The sequence below is a fragment of the Prunus persica genome, chromosome G3, assembly GCF_000346465.2.
Source record: "Prunus persica cultivar Lovell chromosome G3, Prunus_persica_NCBIv2, whole genome shotgun sequence".
NCBI lineage: Eukaryota > Viridiplantae > Streptophyta > Magnoliopsida > Rosales > Rosaceae > Prunus > Prunus persica.
Genome location: NC_034011.1, coordinates 11089224 through 11111357, shown reverse-complemented (window position 1 = coordinate 11111357; position 22134 = coordinate 11089224). Strand labels below are relative to the sequence as shown.

At 36.3% G+C, this 22134-nt stretch overlaps 1 protein-coding gene across 3 annotated transcripts; it reads left to right on the top strand.

Annotated features, from left to right (window-relative positions):
• Positions 1096–7260, top strand: LOC18779384 (ABC transporter B family member 11). Of its 3 annotated transcripts, XM_007214610.2 has the most exons (12): positions 1097–1544; positions 1822–1876; positions 1997–2175; positions 2294–2515; positions 2663–2901; positions 3014–3539; positions 3667–3940; positions 4489–5327; positions 5497–5763; positions 5851–6114; positions 6260–6553; positions 6661–7260. In XM_007214610.2, the coding sequence occupies exons 1-12, from the start codon at positions 1302–1304 to the stop codon at positions 7015–7017; spliced, it is 3759 nt and encodes a 1252-aa protein (XP_007214672.1). In that variant the 5' UTR covers positions 1097–1301; the 3' UTR covers positions 7018–7260. The 3 variants fall into 3 exon arrangements, with proteins under 3 accessions (XP_020415291.1, XP_020415292.1, XP_007214672.1); XM_020559702.1 differs by lacking the exon at positions 6661–7260 and having other exon boundaries at positions 1096–1544; positions 6232–6347; XM_020559703.1 differs by lacking the exons at positions 6260–6553; positions 6661–7260 and having other exon boundaries at positions 1096–1544; positions 5876–6063.

Below are 22134 nucleotides of genomic sequence, written 5' to 3'. Positions count from 1 at the left end.
TGCCTTTCATCTTCTTCTTTTTTTGTCTGTTCACTCATATGAATTTTTACATCCAAATAATTTTGGGGTTTTTCACCTACGGATTTGCATTCAAGTAATTTCTGGGTTTCTCACCCATGGATTTGCATCCAAATAATTTTAGGGTTTCTCACCCATAGATTTGCATTCAAGTAATTTTTAGGTTTCTCACTCATGGATTTGTGGCATGCCATGCCCAATATAGAAAAGAGAATACAGATGATAGTATGCCATGCCCAAACCCTTTAATTTCTTCAGCAGTCTTTTTTAATCTGTCGTCGACTTTCTCCTTTCTTTCTATTTTTCTTTTTCTGTTGTAGCCTTTTATAGGCCAACTAGATAAAACTCCTTTGAAAACACAATATTTTTTGAATTTCAAGTAAGTGCTGATCAGCTTTAGCCTACACGGAAGTCAACTTCACAATCTCCTCTTAGCAATTAGTCTTTCTTGCTGTAAATCAGATTTCATGCTGTAAATCGGATTGTATTCATGTCTATATTATTTCTTACCTTAAGTAGATATCCTGTACTAGTTTAAATAGGGACTTTGTGTAATTTGTTAAATACAAGGAAATATATTCTCTACAGGCAGTGAGGCTTTTTTCTCTTCTTTTTCTCATTAAAGAAAATCTTTTCTTTTTTTTTTTAGCTGTTTTTTTTTTTTGGAATAATGCTACACTTACCATATTTGTATACCAACTTATGTGGTAGATGATGTGACGGATCAATTAAAATTAATTTAACATCTTCTTTTCTTTTATAATTTATTGACACTTTTTAATTGATGTGATTGTCCACTTCATCTGCCACATAAAGTGGTATAAGAATGTGGTATACAAATGTGGTAAGCGTAACATTATTACATTTGGTGAAGAATTTTGAATTTGAATTACTGTGATGCTATGTGTTTATAGATGGATGTAGTTGGTATGTGAAATTAAATTCCTGTTTTTAACTTACTTAGGTTGAGTTCTCAAAGAGAGAATCCATATATTTGTGCAGTATGAATATTTGAGTGTATTGTATACAATAATTAGTGTGATGTATATTACAGGACTTAAAAGGAAACTATATATATACGGCTATCATTGAGTGAATCTGCTAAAAAATCAAATCCTTGACCCGATAACAACAAAATGTCAATACCCACTTACTGAGACATCAAAAGTCTGGTGGGAAATAATAGTACAACATAAAAGACAAACCAAGAAGAAGAAGAAGAAGAAGAAGAAGAAGAAGAAGAAGAAGAAGAAGAAGAAGAAGAAGAAGAGAGGAGGTCTAGCATGGAGAACAGGGATCATGACAAGAGCAGCTATGGAGGAGACGAGAAAACTGACAAAGTTGCCTTTATAAAGTTATTTTCGTTTGCAGATAAGACTGATATTATGTTGATGCTCGTCGGCACGATTGGTGCCATGGGGAACGGTTCATGTATGTCAATTATGACGATACTGGTCGGGGAGATGAGTGATTCTTTTGGAACTAATCAAAACAATACACACATAGGACTCAGTGTTGTTTCCAAGGTAAACTTATGTTTCACAAGTCTACATACAAGTCACAACCTGAGTTTTAATCTCCACCACTGGAAAAAACGTCTACTTTTATTTACATTATCAACTTCTGTTTTAATTTATGAGGTGAAATATTCAAGTTCCAGAAAATCCTGTTCACTTCTGGAGCTCAGGTGTTTTTTTATACATATATTTTGTTTCAAGGTATTCATAACATAATTATAACATGATCTCTTCCTCTATTGATTCGCTGAACATCTTGATGATCACTTATCTTGGAAAATTGCAGGTCTCTCTAAAATTTGTGTATTTGGCTATCTGGGCAGCTGTGGCTGCAACTCTTCGTAAGTACATATCATAAGTTTTTGTTTTTGATAATGCAATGCATGGAGAAATTCCTTTTTCTATATATTAATTGAGCATTTGAACTGATTGATAAGCCTCTGTTTTTTTTTGTTCAATAGAGGTCGGTTGCTGGATGGTAACAGGGGAAAGACAAGCTGCGAGGATAAGAGCTTTGTATTTGAAAACAATATTGAGACAAGATATTGCTTTCTTTGATATGGAAACAAATGGCGGTGGAGAGGTCGTTGGGAGAATGTCCGGCGACACTGTTCTCATACAAAATGCCATGGGTGAGAAGGTACGTGTACTAGTACAAAAAATAAAAATAAAAATCACCTGGAAATGGAATGGAAGAATAGAAACCGTGAAATGTGTTACTCTTCTTATAATAATGTAACAACAACTTGTTGGTGCAGGTTGGGAAATTTGTCCAGCTATTTTCAACATTCATTGCAGGGTTTATAATAGCATTCATCAAAGTGCGGCCTCTTACCCTTGTCATGTTATCCTGTGTTCCTCTGCTTGTGGCAGCTGGTGCATCTATATCCTTCATTGTAACCAAGATGGCATCCCATGGACAAAGTGCTTACGCAAAAGCAGCAAACGTTCTTGATCAGACGATAGGCTCCATTAGAACCGTATGTAGTCACATAATGTACAATTTATTCGCCTTAGAGCTAGATATTGGAATAATTAATTAATTTTTATTTATTTATGTGTGACCAGCCAAGAATATATATGATGATGTTTTTCATTTGGTTGGTTCCTATATATCATATATCTAGGTTGCATCCTTTACTGGAGAGAAGAAAGCTATTACAAGTTACAGTAAAAATCTTGTGGATGCTTACAAATCAGGTGTTCATGAAGGTTCGGCTGCTGGAATAGGTCATGGTTTCGTTATGCTAGTTTTGTTCTTCTCTTATGCCTTGGCTGTATGGTTTGGTTCAAGAATGATAAGGGAAAAAGGATATTCCGGGGGTGATGTGCTGAATGTGATTCTTGCTGTTTTGACTGCATCCATGTAAGCTCCACTCTTAACTTTCAAATTTCTTCCCTTTATTTTTTTCTTTGCTTTTTTCCTTAATAATTTGATAATTTTCTTTCTTTTGGAACTATTTTGGGATATGAGTTAGGTCTCTGGGGCAGGCATCAACATGCTTAAGTGCATTCGCCGCTGGTCAAGTTGCAGCATTTAAGATGTTTGAGACTATCAGTAGGAGGCCAGAGATTGATGCCTATGACGAAAAAGGAAAGACATTGAATGACATTCGTGGAGATATAGAGTTGAGAGAGGTATTTTTCAGTTATCCAGCCAGACCAGATGAACAAATATTCGACGGGTTCTCACTTTATATCCCTAGTGGCACCACCGCAGCTTTGGTTGGAGAAAGTGGAAGTGGGAAGTCAACAGTCATCAGTCTGGTAGAGCGGTTTTATGATCCAAGAGCTGGTGAAGTTTTGATAGATGGTATAAACCTAAAAGAATTTCAGCTCAAATGGATTCGGAGTAAAATTGGTCTTGTCAGCCAGGAACCTGTACTGTTTGCATCCAACATTAAGGAAAATATTGCCTATGGAAAAGATGGTGCTACTCTTGAAGAGATAGAAGCAGCAGCTCAACTTGCAAATGCTGCTAAATTTATTGATAAACTGCCCCAGGTTCTAATTTATTTGCTCTAGCTAGCTCATTTTGATTGAACTGTACATATATATACACGCATGATCATCATAAGAACATAACATAGGCTTACTTCACTTTGGAATTGCATATATATTTCGTGTTCAGGGGTTTGACACCATGGTGGGTGAGCATGGAACTCAGCTGTCTGGTGGGCAGAAGCAGAGAATTGCTATAGCAAGAGCAGTTTTGAAAGATCCACGAATTTTACTTCTGGATGAAGCTACAAGTGCACTTGATGCAGAATCTGAAAGGATAGTTCAAGAAGCATTGGATAGGATTATGGTCAACCGAACTAGTGTTATTGTTGCTCATCGTTTGAGCACGGTGAGGAACGCAGATACAATTGCTATCATTCATAAAGGAAAGATGGTTGAAAGAGGTATTCTATCTAATAAGGCCATTCATAGCACATTCTTTTTATTCTCCCACCCATTGTTTGGAGATTGCAACAAATTAAATTCTGCTGTTTTATGCACACTATCTCATAATTATTTCTGCAGAATTGACTTAGAGGATGATGTAAATAGAGCCAAACAGATTAATAACTAACCTGCAACTAAGAATTTATTTACTGCAAAAGAAAATCATTTTGTCATTTTGTTTAAGATGGTATAGAAAATCAAACTGCATGCATGCCTACTATGCATTTCCTGCTTCTTTCCCATGGATACATCTTTTCTGTGGATAGACTAGTTGGGGATTGGCACTTAGAGCGCAGACGTATGGCTTATAAATAATGTGAAAGGCAACAGAAAGTCCACTGCTGCTGCAGTTAATTATTAGATTGATCTGGTATATTTTTATCTACTAGAGTGAAGAGAAACAGCAGTATATATTCACAATGGAAAGATACACAAAGAGGCTGTCAGCTCTGATCAGTACTTTCTGTATATATCAATTGACAGTAACTTTTTGTCAACTGATCAGGCTCGCACTCAGACTTACTCAAGGATCCTGAAGGAGCATACTCTCAACTTATACGCTTGCAAGAAGTAAACAAGGGATCAGAACAAACAGCAGAAGCTCAAAACAAATCCGAAATTACTACGAAATGTTTTAGACAGTTGAGTCAAAGGACGGCGTTCGTAAGATCCTTAAGTCGGAATTCCTCTGTTGGTAGCATGCGTGAGAACAATAATACATTGCAGGCAGACCCAGAAGCCCCTGCCCTGCCATTAGAGCAACCTCCAAAGATCTCAATGCGCCGTCTTGTTGCCCTCAATAAGCCCGAGATTCCAGTGCTTCTTATTGGGACTGTAGCTGCAATCATCACTGGTGTTATGATTCCAATTTTTGGTTTGCTTTTGTCCAAGGTAGTAAAGACTTTCTATGAACCACCTCGTCAACAAAAGAAAGATTCAGAGTTTTGGGCAATTATGTTTATGACCCTTGGTGTGGCATCATTATTGGTGATCCCAGCCAGTGAATACTTCTTTTCTGTGGCTGGTAGTAAGTTAATTGAACGTATCAGATTGATTTGTTTTGAGAGAGTGGTTCACATGGAGGTTGGGTGGTTTGATGAGGCTGAGAACTCAAGTGGTGCAATTGGTGCCAGGCTCTCAGCAGATGCCGCTCTAGTGCGGGCCCTAGTAGGAGACACACTAGCTCATATAGTTGAGAGCATTGCCACTGCAGCTGCAGGTTTGTTCATTGGTTTTACTGCATGTTGGCAGCTGGCATTCATTTTACTCGCATTGATTCCTCTGATCGGAATTAACGGATATGTTCAAGCAAAGTTCATGAAAGGATTCAGTGCAGATGCAAAGGTATGATCTAGAGCTCCCAGAAAGTAAAAGCTTTCTCATTTAAATACAGTTATAATTTGTCCACATTTACATTTTCAAGTGCCAATTCTGGATTATTAGAACATTTCACAATTTGTAAATTCAAATCCCTTCTTCCTTCTAACGATCAAGATGTATTAAATGGTTGCAGATGATGTATGAGGAAGCAAGCCAAGTTGCAAATGATGCAGTTGGGAGCATAAGAACAGTTGCTTCGTTCTGTGCTGAAGAAAAGGTAATGGACCTATACAGAAGGAAATGTGAAGGCCCTACAGAGGCAGCGAAAAGACAAGGCTTGATCAGCGGAATAGGATTTGGAATATCTTTCTTCTCTCTGTTTTGTGTCTATGCAACCTGTTTCTATGCGGGAGCTAAACTTGTTGAGGCTGGAAAAACAACATTTCCACACGTTTTCCAAGTAATTATTCCCTCCATTAATCGAATAGTTTTTAAAACAAGACTAAAGCATATGCAGATGGTTTTAAGATGTGTATTTGGCCTGCAGGTTTTTTATGCTTTAACCATGGCAGCTATGGGAATTTCTCAGTCGAGCTCCTTTGCTGTTGATTTCAGTAAAGCCAAGAATGCTGCTGCTTCCATATTTGCAATAATAGACAGGAAGTCAAAGATAGACTCTAGTGACGAGTCTGGTGTGAAATTGGACAGCGTAAAGGGAGAGATTGAGCTTCACCATGTAATCTTCAAATATCCATCTAGGCCAGACATACAGATTTTCCGAGACCTAAGTTTGACTATTCATTGTGGCAATGTAAGCACTTCATCATTGATTTGGATTTCAATTCTGTTATTTTTTTTATAAATAAATTTAGTATCTTATAATATTTTAGTTTGATGACATGATGATGAAGTTTAGGTCTTCATATAGGTGGTTCTTTTGTGAATCTCTTTTGCAGACAGTTGCCTTGGTTGGAGAAAGTGGGAGTGGAAAATCCTCAGTAGTAGCATTGTTGCAAAGATTTTATGATCCGGATTCAGGTCATATCACACTTGATGGAATTGAACTTGGAAAATTCCAATTGAAATGGTTAAGGCAACAGATGGGGCTTGTGAGCCAAGAACCTGCTTTATTTAACGACACCATCCGCGCCAACATTGCATATGGAAAAGAAGGAGATGCAACTGAGGCCGAAATTATAGCTGCATCCGAGTTGGCCAATGCCTACAGGTTCATTAGTAGCTTAGGACAGGTTAGAACATTAATGCATTATAATAAATGTTTTTGGGTACAAGTCAACTGATCTTAGTTATAACTTATAATAGATTGTTGCAACATTAATCCGAATGCATTATGCAGGGGTTTGACACCATAGTAGGAGAACGAGGAGTGCAATTATCCGGGGGACAGAAGCAACGCATAGCCATTGCGCGTGCTATAATCAAGAGCCCCAAGATATTACTGTTAGATGAAGCTACAAGTGCACTCGATGCTGAATCTGAGAGAGTGGTTCAAGATGCATTAGACGGAGTGATGGTAAACCGGACCACAGTGGTGGTTGCCCATAGACTATCCACAATCAAGAATGCTGATGTGATCGCAGTGGTAAAAAATGGGGTTATCGTAGAGAGAGGCAAGCATGATACTTTGATGAATATCTCGAATGGATCTTATGCATCCTTAGTAGCTCTTCACATGAGCGCTTCAACTGCATGAGATTCTTGTACATCTATCCTTTTCTTTGTAATGGTTTGGTTAAAATCTGCCACCTTTTCTTTTCTCACCAAAGACTAAAGAGAACTGCATGAGTCTTCAACAGGTTGTTACTTGTTTTTTTTTTTTGGGTTGCAGATCAAACATCTTCTTTAGCTGCTTCCCTTGTTCATCAATTCGCAACTTTAAATTTCGCTGAATCTGTTCGTGCAAGTAAATAAATGAAATTGAAATATTAGAATGTAACAAGAGGTACTTGGCATTGTGTTTTCTATTAGTCCTCTGCAACATCAAAGTCTTCCAAGTTCAGAGATCTCTTTTTACTGGCACAAAGACAAGCCGTGAGAATTCCTATCACTGATTTGGCTAATGTTATGAGTTCCAAACCAGTTTACAGTTATTGACCCCAACAAGGACTCTAATGCAGAGTAAAATACAATATGGAAACAAGAAATTCAATGGATCCCGTATATAAAAATCATATAATCTTGAGACACCACTGAGATAGTTAGATGGATCTCATCTATGCACCTGTAACGAAGAGGCCTCTCGACATGTAGTTGCAGTTGCAGCGACTCTTTGATTTGCGTATAAAGAATGCCAGCAGCCCTTATTTGATTACACATCTTCTTTATCTGTCAATGGGAGTAAAACAGCAAAGGTAAGAATTCTGCCTTTCTACTTTATATTGAAAGCCTTACATAACCTTTTGACTCTACATCATCAGCATGCTGAGTTGAATTTGAGAGGATTCAAATAATTGTTTGGAATCTTGCAACTAACCCATCAACTTCTCCAGAGCACATGTTTATTGCTCCTGATGGTAAGCAGGCGTAGTCCCCATCGTGGATGTCTTCCCATAATATTGTAACATCCAAAGAATAAGATTTAGAGGTTAATCACCAATTAAATATAATTAGCTATCATCTGAAGAGGAAACTAATAAAAATTTCTAATTATTATAACATGGTTACTGCTACAAATAAGACAAACTGTACTATACATATCATATAAATAGAAGCATAATCCATGCATTTATTTTCAAAATTAAATTGAAGCATAGTTCGATCTTTCGAACATGTTTTACTCAAAACCATTAATCCTTTTGAGTTATTTTGTTTCTCTTTTTTTCTCCAAGAGACCTTTGGAATTGATGCAATTCGTGTTTTGGGGTGTAGTTGTTTCAATTATGTGCAATATCTAGCCGATGTGTCACGTCCCAAATTCACTAAAAGAACAATTAAGTCAAACTCATTACGTTGCTCAATTTGAAGGACCAAAATGATGAGGTTCGTATAGTTGAGGGATTATTCATGGTAAAACAGTTTATGGAAAGTGTAGGTCTATCATCTTTTGTTGTTTAGGACAATAAGTTTGCCATTATAATCAATTTGGTTACATTGGAGAGGATAGAATCTCAGCCTACTAACCAATATATGCTCTTATACATGGATTCAGATTCTCAGCTTGGTTTTTCTTTATCATGATCTGCTTGATTTCTCTTCTCCACATGCCACCTCATTTAAATTTCATCAAGGCTAAAAATTTAAGATTTTGAAAAAAAATTAACCTTTCGACCTGCGGGGGCTTTTTCGTTCCCGCAGCTACAGACGGGCCTGGGCTGCTATAAAGAGAAAATGGGTGAAAATTCCCCCTGAGTCTAAGTTCAAGAATCAGACCCTAAGAGTGCTTCGAAAGGGTAGCTGAACCTTAGGAAACACATTGGTCTCCTTCACCAATGTAACCAACAGTTGCTTATAGATAAATTCTTGGCTTGGCTTGAGAAGCTTGTGGAATGGAAGCTAAGCAGTCATGAGTTTAGCATTAAAAAGAGAGAGAGCTGTGAGTTCCTATGAGAAACAGGGATTATAAGGCCAGGGGAAGGGATTCTAAGAGGGTTCGTTTAAGAGAGAGAGATGGGGGGATAACAATGGGTGTGTTGGGTAGTTTTCGGTTGCTTGACAAAAGCTCTGTCAAGCTTTGGAATGATTTACCAAAAGAGAAAATGGGAGGAGATGGAGGAATGGGGCTCGAAATTGCAGAGTTTCAGGGATGAAAGATGAAGCTTGCTCTCTGGATGTGGGTTGAGATGATGGATAGGAAATGCCTTTTTTTATAGGCGCTGGAAACTCCTTCTTCCCAAGAAACCCTAGATGGTTCCTCCCCAATCTGCCAAGTCTTTCCCTCCCTTTCTCTTCTCTTCCTCTGATTCATCCCTATTTTGTAAAATCTTCCTTAGTCCAAGCACTCAAAGACAAGATTTTTGGAGGCTCTAGAGCCTTCTCGCAGTTATTCCAGTGGCAATCTCCTATCTTTGGTTACTATTTCTCTTTCTTTCCTCCCCTATTCATGGCAAGAGCTGGTAGGAGAAAGAGATGGGTAACAACGTTGGTCTGAAGGGTGCTGCTCGCACTAATATTCTTTGGTTCTTCGAGTGGTTTGCCTTGGGTTTGTTTCTTGGCCATGTGCTCGAGACTCCCAATAGCCTGCATACACAAGTAACCCTTGGCTTTTGTCGTGACCCTTGTTTCCAGCTAAGTGCTGGAGGTTGCAGATATTTTCCTTGGTTGCTTGGGCCTTTCTAAGGTGATGGGTTAACCCATTAAGGGAATGGTCTAATTTCCTAGACTATTGGGCTATTTTTCCTAAAGTATTGGGCTATTTTTTCTCCTTTATGCTAACCCACATATTTGGCCTCCAGAAATGGGCTTGAGTTTCAGGGCTCCCAAGTAACCCAAAACTTCCATTTCTCGTTTCATCAATGGGCCTCATGAAAACTCGTAACCATCCATACCACAACTTGCTTAGCAAGCCCCACACATTTGCGTGGCTTAGGCCCACTTAAGCTTGTAGCGTGGCGTGTTGCTTATTTGCTTGGCGTGGCATGTGTGCAAGCGTATATGACAAACTCTAGTGTACCCAAGTTAAGTTTCTTTCCAAGTTAGGTGTTGTACTGGCTAGAAATATATTTGGGCCTTAACACGACCAAAAAAGGAAAAAAAGGAATTAACCTAACTTGTATTGTTGTAGCCGTTCTGTCTCTTCCTAATGAACAATCTCTCATCTTCTCATGTGAAAATTAGTTCTTTCCAATCTCCCGTTATGTCCAATCTCGTGTGTGTGTGAGTGAAGACAATGTGTACTGGAGCTGCTTTTGTCATATGCGTAGTGCTCTCCTCAATTAACCATATTCGTCCGATCTATGTATTCCACAAGCAACTAAGCAGGATTGTCAAATTTATTTATTTAATCGTCTGGATATATCTCTTATTATATTTAATTTTTTAGTAACTATGGTTAGGGTAAGGTTAGTTGGTGATTAATTATGTATGATCCTACTGATGAGCCATGTGTTTGAAGTGTTTTTTGGTTGTATTTTGTAGTTACCAAGTTATTTTTGATACTTTTTTGTTCTTCTCGCCTAATTGTTGTTTCATTTTGTTTTTCTGTCTTTGTATTTTGGATAGGTGATGTTGTTCTGCTTTTGTGTACCTATTTTGGAAAGTGTTTGATAGTTTCTCTGATTACAGGTTAGTTTTCTGTTCATGTTTCAAAAGACTATGTATGGTAGTTGTTGCTAATTTATTTGCAAATGCTGTGCATTTGAAAATCCTCATTTCTCTGGTTGTAATATTATTACTATGTACTGAGGCCCCGAAAACAGAGTTTGTATTTTTTATTTTAAAATTCATTTATCTCACATAAATTTACATTACATGCATAGTTTGTTCTTAACAAAATTTTGCTCAATCTATGAGTTGTCAGTAATTGCAAATCAAATCTGCTTTCGTACAATAATTGAATTGGTTAGGACCTAATGTTATTTCTCAAATTGGAAAAATCAACCTTTGATGGCTGGGTGAATGAGATACCAGGTGGACCGTAAAACTTCGCCTCTGGACGGGTCCATGTCAGCTGAAACGCTCTTGACTTCCCCATCTACCAAGTATTTGAAGCAGTGGTGAAGTGTAGAAGGGACTACGCCATATGTATGGAGCCATGGACGTCCTAATTGGATGTTGTACAAAGTGTTAGCATCGATCACAAGGAATAGGGCGTTTGAATATAGGTCCCTTATTTCCATTTGCAGTGCGATAGAGCCCATGGCCTTTTACCCAAATTGATTGAACCCTTGAATAGTCAGCATAGAGGGAGACAACTGTCGGACACTCATCCTTATAGCATGGAGCGTCTTTAATGGGATAAGATTCATGACCAAACCACAATCTAACAAAATTTAATTAATGGTCGTGCCTCCAACTTCGCCAGTGACATAAAGAGGTCAATTATGGAATTTGGACCCAAGTAAAAAGTCATCTTCACCAAAGGTAATCTCTACTGGACACGATGCACAAAACTTTGAGGTTTCAGTTGTGTGGACATCCGCTGATTTGAAACATGATTTGTACAAATCCGGGCTCATTAAAGCCATTACAAGTGCTTCCCTAAGCTCTCTTAATATTTTTAAAGCGTCATAGACACTTAAAGGAGTGGGATGCGCTTAAGATGAGCCAAAATATCATACTTAAGTGCATTTGATTGCGATGACTCCTTGGTTTTACCGGTATCGGGCTTAGGGTCCTTCGCTTTTGAGGAGGATGGTGGATCTTCCCCTGCAACAGTTTTTTTTGATGAGGAGACCTTAATCTCTTTTGCCTTTGACTTCTTCTCGATTTTAGAGGAATCAACTTCCTCATTTTGTTGTGCTTTATCAGCAGATGGGATGCTTCGACCAGAGTGGAGGTTAATCTCATCAACCTATGTGTCAACCTCATATTCCTCCACAGAAACCATGTTGCATTGAATAATTTCTTCCTCAACTTTGGATTCACTCGAGAAGAACTAAACTAGCAAAAACTCAGTGAGTGTGACAGGGACCCTTGCGGGTTGTTCATATTCATCCTCTTGAGGGATTTGAACTTTCTTTTGCACCTTCTTCTTCTTCCTCTTATTTTTGAAAGAAGGCATGTCTTGAATCTTGACACCAGGACGAGTAACAGATTTGTGATTGGATGGGAAATGTTTGGCCATGTGCTTGGCTCTTTTAACAAATGTCTTCCACCTCTCAAAAGATTCGTCGGCCAAAGAATCTTCCCATATCTCTGGACTAGGTATAGTCATGAGCTCTTGAAGAGTGGGAATTTCAAGATCACTAGGGCATGGTGCATTTGGATAGGCATGTATAATTGTGTCCCCATTGTCTTTTTTAATACCTACAAATTTCTCTCCATCTAATAATGCAGTGGTGGGTGTGAGCTTTTCCTCAATCATATTTGTTGCAGTTGATTGATGTCGAGAAGAAGAGTCTATCTCTAAACCACCATTGTTGAGGAGCTCTTGGATTTCATCCTTCAGGATATAACAATCCTTGAGCGTATGACTGACAAGGCGATGATACCGACAATAACTAGGGTCATTTATCTTGTTGGCCCCAGCAGGACGCTTTGATTCTGGCAGGGTAATAGCATTAGAGGCAAGAAGTTGGTCAAAGATTTCTTCTACATCATCATCGTCAAAAGAATATTTGACCTCTTTGCGCTCCTTAAGAGTGAGCCTTTTGGGTGGATCTTTACTTTGGCCTTTGTCATTTTTCTTTTCTGTTTTGACAAAAGTGGCCAACGACTTCCCTTCGTAGACTTCTTGTCATTTTTCTTTTCCTCAAATTGAATTTTTTGGGTCTCGGATTTTTTGCGAGCAATTTGTCTTTCAACATTGCTTGCCTTTAACACCAAGGCATCAAATGATTGAGGTTCAGCAATGGCAACAAAAGTTGCAATGTCTGGTATGAGGTTGTTGTAGCACATTTGCACTTCTGATTGATCGGTAATTTTCTCTGGGCATTGGAGATTGAGGCTTCTCCATCTCAGTATGAAGTCATTGGTACTTTCTCCTGGCTTTTGGGTAGTTAGAGCTAGGTCCATGATCAAGACCTTCTTCTTAGAACTAACAAATTGTGCCAAGAATGCTTTCTGCATGTCATCCCATGTTAGGATAGAGCCTGGCGGTAGCTGTGTGTACCAAGTAAAAGCTGATCCTTTTAGGGATTGGACAAATTGATGCACCAGGAAAATGTCAGACTGAGATGTCTCGCCACATGCTGAATAAAAATGTGCCAGATGTTCATGGGGTGAGCTATTTATGCTATCAAATTTATCAAATATGGGCCGTTGATAACCCTTCGGGAATGAGATGGCGTCATAGTGAGAAGGAGAAGGGAAGGGTTATCGATACCCTTGAACAGGAGGTGCTATGGACATTTGGAACTCAGGAATCCCCTCAGCAATTAATGCCTTTATGTCGTTTGGGGAAATTGTGCTCGTAGAGCCCTCTCCTTTTTCCTCTTTCCTTTGTTGTTCTTGGGTCACGAATTCATTTGCTTTGTCCCTGTCCTACTTTCCCATAGTGGCTATTTCTTTCAACTGGGCAAATAGTAACACTATTTCTGTGTCTTTCTCTGCCAACTTCTGCTGCTTTTCCCTTCGCATATCTTGCATCATTTCTTGGATTAAGGGTAACTGGTCCTTAGTATTAGAAGTACCAGTCATAATGACTTGCATGCTTTCCACTCCCTCATGACGTTTGGCTCCTTAGGATTTTATGTAATCATTCTCTTGAGTTTGAGATATGGGATCATCATAAAAAGGATTCCATAACAAATAGTTGTCCAAGTGGGTTGAGTTTAGAGCGGATAACTCGGGAATAATCATCTCCATCATGTCTCGGGATTTGGAACGAGTCAATGGACCCATATAGGACCTCGACTGATCTTGAGGTTTCGGGACTGCCCCTTGTGATATGGAATTTGATCCCTTAAAACATCAGTTATCTTCACCTTTTGCACGAGCTTCCTTTGTGGATGAGGTATGTTCACCACCTTCTTGTTCATGATGATGGCTTTACTTTTACCCTTTGAAAAATATGGGTAAACCTCTTGTGATGTGGATTCCACAACATGGGTTCGATGGCTTGATGGAGGTTCGGCCCCTTGAACCTCAGCGTTCTCCACAGAGTTATCCTTTTGACTTTCCTTACTAGTTTCGTTCGTGGAAGTCATCAGGACAGAATCTGTAGGATACAGGTTGACCGAGATTGATCTAATCATGATTTGGACAAAACGGGTGGTATTACTCTTCTTAGGAGTCGGCACAACTTACAATCATCATTGAGCTTGTCCCAGAAAGCTCAAATAAGATTGCCTTAATAGACTGCCTCTTTGCTTCTTTCTGCCTCTTTGGTTTTGCGGCTGCTCCTAAGTCCAACCTCAAGGTGCCAACTGTCACGGGATGACTTTTTCGGAATCTTCCTTCCGTGCGGCCTTAGACTTGATCGCCTCTCGAACAAGCTAAGTCAGCCTCCTTCCTACAATACAAGATCGAACCAAACAAAGAATAATTGCAAGAGCAAGAACACAATAAGAACGCTTAAGAAAGTTTGGGAGAATATATGCTTGTATTGCTACTCAATGCTTTACAAGTTGTGAGGTGAGGATACACATTGTGTCATCCTCCTTATATACTTTCTCTATCCCACCTACCATCATGGTAGGTGGCTAAGATACAATGTCACCTACCGGCATCTACCAACTACTGTCACCAACCGTAGTCTACCTACTATTGTACAACGAATCTGGACATGTGGGCTAAGAGGTCTAGCATGATCAATCCAACGGGTTGGGCCTTGAACATGCAGGCTGTGACACTACGTATCCCTAGCGGGAATCAAGCCACTTGTAGTTCAAAGAATTGCAATGAATAAATGACTCATTGCTAAAGGGGGAATTTTAATGAATTTTATTTAAAAAGTGTATGAGTGAATTTAGCTGAATAAGCCAGGGATTCAATTTTGATGTGTGTTTGGGGTGAATTTGGTTAATAATAAACCAGGAATTCAAATTTGGTTGTGGTTGTGTCTATTAGGATGCTAGATTGCCTATGTACCCTTAATCGGATCAAACTGGCGTAGTTCCAAAATTTGGTAATTAATGGGTAAGTGTGGCCCACTAATTGAGAATTTGTGTCTTTGGGACAATTTGGAGATTTTCATAGGTAGATGACCTATGAGAAAAATTGAAAATTAATGGGTAAGTGTGACCTATTAATTGAGAATTTGTGTTTGAGAGACTAGAATTTAATTTCATTGAAATTGGCATGGGTAGATGACCCATGGGAAAAATTGGATGGTTTTGTACCATTTTTCTTTTTGTCAATGCCCAAGAAAAATAATGAGAAATTTTTATTAACCCACTAATTTTCTAAAATTGACATTTGCACTTGGACTCAAATATGGCTACGAGGATTTTTAAAATTGATCAATGAACCATATAATAGGCAATTTGAGCATCTATAAATTTAATTAATGTTTATTTAGTCCACCCATTAAACATTATGGACTTTTGACAATTAATAGGCAATTATTTTTGACGGCCCATTAATCTATTTCGAGCCTTTAATATTTGTTGTAAGTTAGCTCACAAGCAAGAAACCCACAAAAAACTTTGGTCCAGCAGCCGATTGAAGCGACCTGATAGCTATTCAACTCTTCCTAGAATTTGTTTCCAAGTAAAATCATACCTTGCACTCCCATATTTATTTGAAATACTTGAGATCAGTCCAAATTAAGAGCAAACATTGTATCTCTTCAGCATTTAAAGGACTACAGAAAGGCACAATTGGTACAGAACTTTCGCAAACCAACAAATAGGCTGCCGCAAGCTGCCAAGAGTTTCCCACACTTTTTTGTCTTTTTCTTCTTTTTTTCCTCAGCAACACAAAGAAAGTGGCTGTGTATGCCACTTTTGTTCCTTCCTCTTTTCTTTAGGTTTTTTTTGTTTTTTTTATTTTTACTTTTCTTCTTTTCTTTTTTTTTTCCAACTATATATATGTATATATTTTTATATTTTCTTCTTGCCTGTTCACACACCAAGCCCATGCTTTTGTTTCAAAGCCAATCTGTCGGACGTGGCCACTTCAAGCCTCCTTTTGTTTATTGTTTTAATATGGCACTAGCGCAAACCATTCATTCCAATCCTTTTAATTTGCTGCCTTTTTTTTTTTTGGTTTGTTGTTTCTGAATGCCAACAACCTCAGGCTAAACCATTAAAACGTGGCTGTCTTTCATCTTCTTCTTTTTTTTGTCTGTTCATCCATATGAATTTTTATTTCTAAATAATTTTGAGGTTTTTCACCTATGAATTTGCATTCAAGTAATTTCTGAATTTCTCGCCTATGAATTTGCATCCTAATAATTTTAGGGTTTCTCACCCATAAATTCGCATTCAAGTAATTTTTAGGTTTCTTACCCATGGATTTGTGGCATGCCATGCCCAATATAGAAAAGAGAATAGAGATGACAGTATACCTATAGCAATTTCTCTTGCAGTCTTTTTTAATCTGTCGTCGGCTTTCTCCTTTCTTTCTTTTCTTCTTTTTCTATTGTAGCCTTTTTATAGGCCAACTAGATAAAACTCCTTTGAAAACACAACACTTTTTGAATTTCAAGTAAGTGCTGATCAGCTTTAGCCTTTCCAATTTGAAACATAACAGATATCCCAAAATTTTGGGAACCCATGTTGGTTTGACTTTATCATTTAATTTTTATTTGAAATAAATAATAAGATTTATTTGGCCGATTTTTTTTAATTTCAACAGTCACCGTTTTATGTCAACTTTGAGTATCTGGAACTCTGATTCTCGATCCTTGAGTTCCTACACGATCCTAGAGATACCTAGATCAACATACTTGGAAATGGAGCCGATCCAACAATCCAAACATATCGAACCCTGATATCGTCTAATATGCGTAAATCCATTCAACTGTCAAACGATAACCAAATTCGAATCCGAGCATACTGTCATTCTCGGGATGACATGAGGAACATTTTAGGACAAAATGGGCCACCACCTCATGACCCACGCGTCGCCACACGAGCTGGCAGCGGGTGGGTATTTTGAGAAAATTTCGGCGACCGGAAAATTCTCAAAACACCTAACAATACCTATACCTACGTGATCAGGACAACTAGGAGAGCAACTTTTGTTCTTGGACCATGGCCAAAAATTATCTGGAACTAGCCGGAACAAAGCCAAAACAGTCGGCCAAAAATGGGCTTAAGAATCGATTTCTAAAACATCAAAATTAACCCAAACCAAGTACATAAACAGGTAGAGCACAAAGAGTAGATGAAGTTTCATACCTAGTTCGAAAATTTTGGCTTCTAGAATAGCTGAAAATCGTACGAACAATTTCGAGGACGAAAGTGGTTTTTGACTCAGTTTCAGTTGAAAATCGCGACCAATCTTGGAGTTTCAAAGGTGAAAATGGGTATGGATGGGTAGAGGAGGAAGAGACGAAGATTTTGCAACTTGTTTCGTTGGAAATGGTGGCCGGACGGCGCTGGAATCTTCAACTGAAATTTCGGCTGTCATGCGTGTATGGAGAGGAGAGAGAGAGAGAGAGAGAGAGAGAGAGAGAGAGAGAGAGAGAGAGAGAGGTAGAGGTCAGGGGAGAAAGAGAGAGCTGACTGGTTATTTAAAAATCCGACTTTCTAATATTTATGGTTGTGCTACTACACTTCTGTTGACCGTAACTTTTTCGTTAAAACTATGATTTCGACCCACTACGTGTCTACGAACTCATATCGACGAGCTCAACACAATGGCGACAAGCTCAACGCAACTGTGCCACTCAAATCTCAAAAATCCTTACGGATCGAAAACTGACTATCGTGACCTTATTCCAAGGGTAAAATTGTAATTTCACAATTTAAATAAATCGAGTTAAATTGAATAAAATGATTAAATTGGGTCGGGTGTCACACATTTCTTCATTTATTTCTTCTACTTCTTCCATATTATAGTATTTAAAATTTTGTTCTTCTATGTTAATACTGTTGTAAGACTCTAATATATTACTTTGATCAGTTGTGGTTATACCTTTCTTAAAAAATGTAATATCTATAGGTGTATATAAAAATCCTTCTTGTAAACTTTTTAAGAAATTTAATCCTAAGATAAAAGGATATGATCCGGGATATAAAGGTTAAGGGTAAATTAAACTGTTGTCTTTCTATCCTAATTAGTATATTATTAATACAGTGTGTTAAATATACAAGTCTTGTATCAAACTGTATAATTCTTACTCATCTAGCTAGTTTTTGCCTAAATTGTTCTAGCACTAATTCTTCTTTTATTACATTTTTTATGCTTCTTGTATCTATCATAGCTGTTGTTTGAATTTTATTTTATTTTGACAATTATAACTCACAATTAATTGTTATTAATGAACTTGTATTTTGTTTCTCTATACTGGGGCTATTATTATTTTGATTATTGTTATCTATTATTTCAGCTGTATTTATTTCTATTGGTCTATTATTATAACAAAGTTTACAATAAACTACGGTCTTAGTGTAATATTTTTCTACCACTATTTTCTTACATTGATTACATTCTTGAGGCCATCCTAAATTAACATATTTAAATTCCTCATGCTCTGTTTGTTCTTCAAAAATACACGTATATTCATCTAATTCACTATCAAAATTACTAGAGTAATCTAATTCTGATTCTAACTCTAAGGCATTAACACTATAAATACTTTCATTATCACTTAAATTATCATCAAAACTATAAATTGATTCTAAGTCTTCATCATCTTCTAATTGAAATTGCTCAATTAATTGTATTTTTTCTCTAGGTTGCTTTCCTAATTTGGGACACTTAAGTCTAATATGTCCTGCTTCACCACAAAGATAGCATTTAAATGTACTTTTATTGGGTACTTTGTACTTTCTAATCCATGGTTTGTTTGTTCTTTTTCTAAATTGTTTAGGGATATATTTTCTTCTTCTAAAAGTTTTTGAATGTTGAATTCTAAAATTTTTATATTGTTGTTTATAAGGTCTATATTTTCTATAACTCTTTTTATATGACTTTTTTCTGCTTAAATTTTCTATGACATCCATATTGTTTAGGTAAATCTACATTTTTACAGCTCATGTAAAACTGTTTTCTAATTAGTCTTTTTGCTTTTATTTGACTACATTCTGATCGTAATATATTATATACCTGTTGTATTCTTGCTCCTATGGATACATCTAGTTTTCTAGGGTGTTTTTGCCATTCATTCCAAATTCTTTCTCCTATTGGTCCTTTAATGGTTGTCATATAAGTATCTAATAAATTAAGATCATCAATTCTGCCCGTTCTACCTAAATACTTGAAAAAGTCTGAAGTATATTCACTAATATATTGTAAATCACAAATTTGTAATTGTTCTAAATTTCTTATGGCTCTAACTTGTTCTTATTCATTTTTAGGGGTGGCAATTTCGGACACGACTCGAAGCCCGCATGATAAAAAAACAGGTCAATTTCGAGTCAACCCGTTCTGACCCGTTTAATAAACGGGTAGGTTTCGGGTCAACCCTCTAACCCACTATAATACCTATCTAACCCGTTTATTAAACGGGTCGTGTCATGGGTCGTGTCAACCCGTGTACCCGCTAAAATATAAAGACAAATGGAGACTTCAGCACATACACAAAGGGTTTCGAACCCCTACCATCCTCATTTCTCTCAAACATCTTATCCACCATGCTACAAACAACTTTGGGATTTTATGGTATGCCTTTTGAAATTTATAATGTTTCTTTTTCTTTTGAGTTTTCCTTTCTTTTCCTTCTTTTTTCTCTCTTTTCCTTTCCTCTTCTCTCTTTTTTTTTTTCTTTTTTTTCCTTCTCTTTAGTTTTCTCTCATCTCTCTTTTTTCTTTCTTTCTTTCCTTCAATCTTCTCTCCTCTCTCTATTTTTTTTTCTTTCTTTTCCTTCTCTCTTCTCTCCTCTCTCTATCTATTTTTTCTTTCTTTTCCTTATATTTTCTCTACTCTCTTTGTTTTTTTTTAATTAAAATTTTTTCGGTTGTGAGTTTTGTAACATGCATGTTATTCTTTATGAACCCGTTACACGACTCGAAACCCGCACGAGACGACACATTTATTAAATGGGTTGGGTTCGGGTTGAGCATTCTTGACACGTTTATTATTCCGACACGACACGACCCATTGCCAGCCCTATTCATTTCTACCATCTAATCTGTTATGATCTAAAAATTCATATTTAATTAACTTAACAAATGCATCCATATTAATTATTTCTTTTACTGTTTGATGTTCTCTTGGATTTTTAATTTTCCATGTTTGGAAGTAATCAAAATCCATTCCATCTAAAGTATGTTATTACTAAAATCTAACATTAATGCTGCTTGTACACATCCTTTTTCCCATCTTTCTGTAGTTTTTTTTTTCCAATCTTGTGGGTTTACATGATCTAAATTTAATATATTTCCTACTAAACTAATTTGTTCGATTCCTTTATAAGGAATTCTATTTTTTCTTAGTCCAAATGTTTCTTGTTGAAAAACACTCCTAAAGGTTTCTTCATTATTTTCTCTATCTAGTTCATTAGTTTGCCTAAGATTTTGCTGGTCTGTTCTACTTGCGTGAACTACAGATGGTCCAGTTGAACTATATTGATCTTTTGCTGGCATGCATTCTACTTTAATTAACATATTTTGATATTCTTTTTCTCCTAAAATATGTTCTAATCCTATATTTAATTAAATCTTTCACTTCTTTATCTGATAATCTATGTAATCCTAAATTATAAGTTTTATATTTTTCTATATATTTTTCTTCATTTAAATTATATATGTCATCTATGAGTTTATCAGCTATATTATCAAAATTATGCTCAATCATATTTATTTCTAAATTATCAAATGTCATGTGTATTTCTTCTTCTAATTCACTTTCTAAATCTTCTATATCATTTATTTGTTTATAATTAGTAAATCTTATTATTTTTTGCTACTTGTAAATTGGGTAAAATCCATTATATTCCTTCTAAAAAGCTATTATCTACTGGTTTTGCTTCTATCATATTAACATGTTTACTACCAAAAGTTTGTACTAAATTTTGAAATTCTACATTAAATTTATAGTTATAGTTATCTGAAATTTTTCCTCATACATAAGACTAATACTTAAATTTTTGTATTCCCCTTTCATACTATAATTTTTTGTTCTTATGCTAATTTCAATATGTTTACTAAATTCTCTAATATTCATGAAATAATTAGGAATACATCCTATGACTAATAGGTTTGTGCTAAGATCTACTTCTGCTGTGGCTATAGCTGCTTGCTGATAGTTGTCCCATCTGTTATCATATATTTATACTAATGCTTTAGTTCCTACTTGTGCTCTTGTGAGTCCAGCTATTCCTATCATAATTGTTCCTATATGAATTTGTTGATAGTGTGACTTTTAAAGATGTTCTATTACTGTATTACTAAGTAAATTAAGAGTTACTTCTTTATCTATACAGCTAACTTCATGTTGACTAATGCTACTTACAATACTATGTTTATTTTCAAATCTTCCGAATTTATATAAATTATATTTATTTTTTTGACATTTTTCAAAACCTTTTCTAAAAAATTCTTGTGCTTCTTGTTCACTAGGGTATACATCTTCTATTCTAACTATTTCTTTTCCTTTTCTTCTAAAGAGTTCTATTTACTATTATCAAATGGATTATTGTACTTTATCTTTTATGAATATTATTTCCTAAGGTTAAATTTTCTAATTTATCAATTAATTCTTTGGGTGGTGTGGAAGTAGTATTGCACACTAATTGATTAATTTATGTTATTTTTTCTTCTAATTGGTCTACTTTTTCAGCTAGATTTAAAATTAATTGGATAATTAAATTATTTTATCTTATAGGGATATTACTACCTACTACAAATTTTGTAAATTCTGTAAGACCTACTGGTTCATTATCTAATTTACCAACTTCTTCTAATGCTTTGATATATTTATTATTAATTTTAGAATATGTCATTAAACTAAAAGTCTATCTATTTGATTATGTAACTTTTCTACTTGTTCAGTTAATGTTTTTTGTACTAACTAAATTTTTTGCACTTCTATTTTTAATTGCTCAATAATTTCAAATGATTGGAGTTCTATTTGTTTTGGCTTGCTATCTATAAGATCTATGAGATCTTTGATTTCTTTCTTACTAGGAAATCTTTGAATATTTTTATTATTATCTTCTAAT

Coding starts and splice junctions, on each gene's coding strand:
- LOC18779384 (XM_007214610.2), top strand. CDS start 1,302: ATGGAGAACAGGGATCATGACAAGAGCAGCTATGGAGGAGACGAGAAA. Junction 1,877..1,996: donor AGCTGTGGCTGCAACTCTTC/GTAAGTACATAT, acceptor TTTGTTCAATAG/AGGTCGGTTGCTGGATGGTA. Junction 6,115..6,259: donor TGACTATTCATTGTGGCAAT/GTAAGCACTTCA, acceptor TCTCTTTTGCAG/ACAGTTGCCTTGGTTGGAGA.